This window comes from Haematobia irritans, unplaced genomic scaffold, assembly GCF_050003625.1.
Source record: "Haematobia irritans isolate KBUSLIRL unplaced genomic scaffold, ASM5000362v1 scaffold_131, whole genome shotgun sequence".
Lineage (NCBI taxonomy): Eukaryota > Metazoa > Arthropoda > Insecta > Diptera > Muscidae > Haematobia > Haematobia irritans.
In genome coordinates this window covers 1-7,185 of record NW_027445722.1, presented here as the reverse complement: position 1 = coordinate 7,185, position 7,185 = coordinate 1, and the positions used below count along the sequence as shown (strand labels likewise).

Here is a 7,185-nt window from a genome sequence, read left to right as displayed (position 1 = left end):
AAAAGGAAATAAATACTGCTCTACTTGTGTTAACAAGTGACGCAAGTACATATTCTGGGAGAAGAATTAAAAAGCTTAAAGGTAAATGAGACACTGCATATCATCCGCTAAAAAGAACTGAAGTAGAGAAAGGAAAATTGGCCCGTAGCATTCGTAAAGGAACTTTGATTGAAGCGTAAGTCGTATTCTGTGATCCGAAAAACGTGCTCTGTAAAATTCCCTAACAGCACATGTTCATAACAGACGCCTGCTGTAGATCTATACACGGCTCTGTTATAATGCTATGACTATGTTCCATTTTTCCTTTACAGTGATCCATATTCCCCTATTTCTCCTCACTGCCCAACAACTATAATACTCTCTCACTTTAATTTCGCCTTTGCCGCTATTTAACATCACACCCCCGCTACCCATTCCTTAGGCTTCACCAACAGTAGACACTAAAATATTTTGTTCACTCTGTCTCCATCACAATTGCCTACCCCTTCCCTCCTTCTCACCCGTTTCTACTAGTCTACAAGTCTCTCTGCTTTGTGAGACTATTATAAACATAGTTACAGTGATCCCACTAATTCCCCGTATAATACATTTTACAGCACTTTTTTTTGATTTAGTTGATAGTATTGCTTAAATATTTTAAATACTTTAATTATTATAAAATATTTATTATTGAGCATAATATATATATATATATTTTTTTTTTCTATTAAATAAATTATTCACGAAACAAGTAATCGCTCTGATTTTATATGAAATTGCGCCCAATATCAATAATTTTATATTCGATTTTAATTTACTTATTTTTTTGTGAGTAGTTGAAAGCTATTGAGCGATTTTTGCTAATGGTTAATCTGGGAAAGGTTTGTGATTTAGTATCATATGTTGCTATCCATTACAACTCATTGTTTGTTTTCAAAATAAATCAGTCGCAGTTGAGGAGGCAGCTCCGTAGTTAGCCCACGCTTTGTGAGTTTAATTCTTTTCGTATTCTCCATCTGTCTTCATATCTATAGCGCAGCTTTAAGAACCCTCTCTCCTAGTGTTCCCATTTCTTTTTCATCACCAACACACTCAACCATACCTACAGTTTTCTTACTGCGCAGGCCCCATCCACTCTCTCGTTCTCTTAAGATCCACTATTGTGGAACTCTTCTGGAAGTAGGAGAAGGCAAACTGGAAATTCCATTTTTTCAACGGCCTTATATTTTTACATTTTGTTGTGATTCTTAAACAGCTGATATCGCGACATTTACGAATCTTTTCAATCTTGTATCTATTGAATACATAATATCTCTTTTTATTTCTTCTTTTCGATGGTAAATTTGTAGGGTTGTCGCAACTTACGTTTTTACAATTTCTGAAAGGGAAAATCGTATTAGTCGTAGTCGTAAAATTTTCCTTACGTTTTTTTAATTTTATTTTTTTTTATCGCATGCTACTTATTCATATTGTTTTATTTTCTTGGATTTATTAATAACTTCCTATTGGGTTTTGAAAATATATTTATTTTGCTATATTTTATTTTTTCTATCCATTTATTCCGCGGGCATCACATACGTTTTGTGGGATTTTAATGGTATTTCAAATTTGAGTCATAAATCGTAAATTGGTATAGAGAATCTGTGTTCCATTTCTTTTGGTTGATTTTTTTTAAATATTTTCAACGGTATTCGTTTTATTCGAAAAGTTCGTCCAAAATAGTGTCGAATTTTTATTTTCGTTGATTGTATATATCTTATAATTTGTTACAATGTCCCTCAATAAGTTCATCCGTGATTCAGATAGGTTGGTGGACTTCGAAGCCAACCTTAACGACAAGAATACTCCATTGTCGTCATCTTTTCTCATAGAAGCCCATATGGAAGAATTGAAGCCGTTGTGGGAAAAGGTCAAGCATTCGTATGATAAATGTCTCCAAGATATTGAAGCGAGGACAAGTGGTGAGCAGGGGGATACATCGGGCGATGATAAGAGGGCTTCCGAGTTGGAAACGGTTAAGGCGAAGTATAGAAGTACATATGCATCTTATTGTCGATGTAGTGCACGCCTACGTGAAATTTTATTAGACCAGTCTCCTCCCAATGCAAGTCCAGTTCCTCAGTCCACGACTTCCCATCACATTCACGTTCCCGAAGCCCCGAATGGCTTCAAGTTACCCCCGTGTGAGATTCCAACTTTCACAGGGGATTTCTCAGCATGGCCAACATTTAGGGACATATTTAAGGCAGTATGTCTGAATAATCCGAGGCTAAGCTCTGTTGAGAAATTGTTCCATCTCAATCAGAGAACGAGGGGGGAGGCCCACGATATCGTGAGCAAATTCCCTCTTACTAACGATAACTTCGAAATTGCATGGAATAATCTTTCTGCTCGTTATGAGAACCAGAGAGTTCTTGTGAACATTCAGCTGAAGAATTTGTTTGGCCTTCCACCTATCACTTCGGAATCTGGAACAGCATTGAAAAAACTTCAAAGGGACATGAATACATGCATCTCCCTTCTCAAACAATATAATATCCAAGTCGATACGTGGGACCCTATTTTTACATTTATATGCTCCAATCGACTTCCAGACTCCACTTTAACTTTATGGGAGCAAACGCTCTCAGATAAAACAGTCATTCCGAAGTGGGCCGAATTAGATGACTTCCTGACGAATCGCCATAAGACATTAGAGTCTGTATCGGAGATTCGGAAACAGGAGTCGAATTCTACTACTAAATCCAAATCTCTAATGGGAAAACCCCACAATCGAGCAAATTCCTCAAATGTAAAGTCGTTTCAGACCAAGGTGTCGGAACCAAAATGCTTCCTATGCCCAAAAGAGGCTCACGTAATTCGTCTGTGCCCAAAGTTCCTCAAATTTGATCCAAACCAAAGATTTACAGAGATTAAATCCAAGAACTTGTGTATAAACTGTTTTTCTTCATCCCACACAGTCAAAGACTGCAAGAGCAAATATTCCTGTCGTGTATGCCATAAGAAACATAATTCTCTTCTCCATAAACCACAGAGTGGCCAATCTAATACTGGTCTAAATTCTGATTCAAATACATGCCCACATCCTTCTACATCAACAGTATTACAGTCCACTACTGCATCAGGAAGTGGGATAATTAATGCTTGTTTTTCGACTAGTTCTCGTGGTGTTTTACTGGGAACTGCTTTAGTAAGAATTAAGCACAATGACCTAACATACACTGCAAGGGCTTTAGTTGACTCGGGATCAGAGGGAACTTTTATCTCGCAGAGACTTTTTAATTTACTTAAACTTCCATTCAAACATACCAATGCTAAGATTTCGGGATTAAATCATACAATATCAGCGTCAGTACAAAAGGAATGTTCATTCCTACTATGCTCTAACACTGATGACACCATAGAAATTTTTGCCTCAGCACTTGTGGTTCCTCATCTCTCAGGAAATCTTCCGTCGAGTACTTTCGACATTGGCACACTTTCAGCTCTTCCAAATATTCCTCTTGCTGATCCAAAATTCTTTGAAAGCTCCAAAATCGATATCCTTTTAGGGGGGGACATTTTGCCATCAATAATTCTTCCAGGCCTAAAGCTGCAAATTTGCGGGTCACTAATGGCCCAAGAAACTGTATTCGGATGGGTTTTGACAGGGCCTATTCCAAATCCTTCCACAAATTTTTCTCCCACGATTTTATCCTATTTTTGTGAAATCTCACTGGATAAGGAGATTTCACGTTTTTGGGAGGTGGAAGATCTTCCCAGGAAGAAATTTACTTCATCATCTGACCAATTTTGTGAAAGCTTATATGTCCACACAACAAGAAGAAACGAAGAGGGACGATATATTGTATCACTTCCTTTTAAAGAAGCGTATCCAAAGGATATTGACATTGCTCAATCTAGGAGAATTGCAATGGCCCAGTATTTTCGAAATGAGGCCCGTCTTATTCGTACTCCTGCCTTTAAGGATGAATATGACAATGTCCTTGCAGAATATATTTCACTGAAGCATATGTCTAAAGTTTTCCCTTCTAATTTATATGAGGATTCCAAGAATTATTACCTACCGCATCATGCGGTAATAAGGCCTGAAAGTGTGACCACTAAGGTCCGAGTCGTTTTCAATGCTTCGGCTCCATCTTCGAATGGAGTAAGCTTGAATGACTTACTTTATACAGGCCCAATTTTACAAAACGAACTTATCACACTTATCCTCAATTGGCGATTCTTCCGATATGTATTCAATGGTGATATAACCAAAATGTATCGCCAGATTCTGGTGGATCCGAATCAAACAAGCTTCCAACGTATCCTTTTTAGGACAAATCCCCAAAATCCTTTAGAAGATTTTGAACTTAAAACTGTCACCTTTGGTGTAAATTGTGCGCCTTACTTGGCCATACGTACAATGATACAGTTGGCTGATGATGTCCAATCTCAATATCCAAAGGCTAGTGAAATCCTTCGCAATTGCATGTATGTTGACGACGCATTGGCCGGCTCACATTCAATTTCAGAAGCTATTGAATCTAGAAACCAACTGATTTTGGCTTTGAAATCAGCTGGTTTTGAAATGCGAAAATGGACATCTAATTCCAAGGCTATCTTATACGACATTCCACCATCCGATTTACTAAATGCGGACTTTTTAGAATTCGATGACTCCAGTACTGCCAAAACTCTTGGCATCCGTTGGAATGCTTTATCCGACTCATTCTTTTTTGTCCAAAATTTTCCTTCTTCCTCGACATACACCAAAAGAGAAATATTATCACAGATTTCGAAATTATTTGATCCCGTTGGGTGGCTGTCACCATGCATTATTGTGGCTAAAATTATTATGCAACAAGTATGGATTGATGGCACGGGATGGGACGAAAGGATAACGGACGAGTCCTTGAAAAAGTGGAATGCTTTTCAAATCAATTATCCTTATATTAATTCCATTAAAATTCCAAGATGGTTCGATTATTGCCCTGAGAGTAAGGTACAATTCCATGGTTTCAGCGATGCGTCAGAAAAAGCATACGCTGCGGCATTGTACATCCGAATAAAAAACCGAAATTCCATATCCACTCATTTGGTTGCTTCCAAGACCAAAGTTGCCCCAATAAAAACTCTGTCGATTCCAAGACTGGAGTTATGTGGCGCGACATTGCTCGCCGAAATGATAGACCATATTATTCCTCAACTTAATTTAAATGAATTTTCAGTAGATTGTTGGACCGACTCAACAATAGTTCTTTCGTGGTTGTCAAAGCCTCCTTGTTTTTGGGCTACTTTTGTTGCCAATAGGGTATCCAAAATAATTCAAATTGTTCCACCACACAAATGGCATCACGTTGTATCTGAACTCAATCCATCTGACCTTGCTAGTCGAGGTTTACTCCCACAAGACCTCATTGAAAATGAACTTTGGTGGCAAGGACCAGAATTTCTTAGAAATTCCGATGATTGTTGGCCAATTTTTAATCACTTAATCACGCCAGATATCGACTTGGAAAGAAAAGCAATAAAAGTAAATTTTTCATATTTCACTGAGTTTAATGATCTCCTGGACAAGTTTTCTTCACTATCAAGAGCGATTAGAGTGATTGCATACATATATCGATTCTTTTATCGAACACATCCCAAGTTTAAATCCAACTTTCATAAGCCAACTAAGGATGTTTCCACCTTTGAAGTTGTTACGGTACAGAAGCGCTTGCAAATTATTTGCCAAAAGGCATACTATCCCAATGAGTACCAGGCACTTTCCGCCAAGAAGCGTATTACAACTTCTAGTACCCTTCTTAGTTTGAATCCATTTGTGGATAATGAGGGCCTAATGCGCGTGTGTGGTCGACTATCATATTCGCCAGCTCTAACATACAATGAAAGACATCCAATTATAATTCCCTATAACTGTCAGTATTCCCGGCTACTGGTTCGCTTCATCCACGAAATTTCTCTTCATGGAGGCAACCAATTAATGCTAAAACTGATCAGAGCACAGTATTGGATACCTAAAGCAAAAAATCTCATAAAAACTACGATAAATAAGTGTAAGCCATGTACACTTTATAAACACAAATGCCAAACTCAATTAATGTCCGCTCTGCCGCCTCAACGAGCAGAATACTCACGTCCTTTCACTCACACCGGCATAAACTTTGCGGGTCCTTTTGACATTAAGTCATATTCCGGTCGAGCATGTCGCATTTCGAAAGGTTATACTTGTGTCTTTGTATGTTTTTCCACAAAGGCGATCCACTTGGAAGCTACATCCGAACTCTCAACGGCTGCATTTTTAGGCGCTTTTAGTAGGTTCGTTTCTCGCCGTGGATGTCCTCTACATTTGTATTCCGATAATGGGACAAATTTTGTAGGAGCATCCAAAACTCTTGCAAAAGACTTTCTCCTAACATCCAATCGTCTTATCACTTCGAATTATGCCCACCAGAATGTTACGTGGCACTTCATTCCTCCAGGTGCCCCGCACATGGGTGGGCTGTGGGAGGCTGGGGTGAAAAGCTTTAAGGCTCATCTCAAAAAAGGGGCAGCGAATTTCAAACATACTTTTGAAGAATTTCAAACCCTCCTGGCAAGAATTGAGGCATGTTTAAATTCGCGTCCTATTTCTCCTTGCTCCCAGGAACCAACAGATCTGTCCGCTCTGACTCCTGGACACTTTTTAATAGGGTCACCACTTTTAGTTCCCATCGATCCATCTACTCATGAAAATCCAATGTCCATAGTTAACCGCTGGCAACGACTTAAGGTAATCCACCAGCACTTCTGCCTTCGCTGGAAAGAAGAATACCTTAAAGAACTGCACAAGCGGAATAAATGGAAACGGCCAACAGAAAATCTACAAGAAAATACTATGGTAGTTATTCGAGAGGAAAATCTACCTCCAAATTGTTGGCGTTTGGGGAGAGTCAAGAAGGTCTATACAGGAACCGACAATCGGGTCAGAGTTGCGGAAGTCGTTACGCAAAAGGGCATGGTAACCCGCCCAATCACGAAGCTCGTCATCCTTCCGTTTGACAATACACCCTAAATAGCACTCCTCATATCACTGCGACCATAAACCCATTTCAAACGTAAGAATTCCGATCTGCTTATAGTCCGACAATGCGTGCCACTAAGAAAACTCAGAACAGCAACACAAATAATCATGGAAAGAAGAAGACCAATTCATATATATGCCGCTTATGTAGATGT

The 7,185-nt window shown here is 38.9% G+C and overlaps 1 protein-coding gene across 1 annotated transcript; it reads left to right on the top strand.

Annotated features, from left to right (window-relative positions):
* Window positions 1–1,750: 1,750 nt before the first annotated feature.
* On the top strand, window positions 1,751–6,967 carry LOC142242431 (uncharacterized; the record flags this gene model as incomplete). Its single annotated transcript, XM_075314007.1, has 1 exon — window positions 1,751–6,967. A coding segment is annotated over exon 1 (5,217 nt), but the record flags the coding sequence as incomplete, so codon positions are not given.
* Window positions 6,968–7,185: the final 218 nt, after the last annotated feature.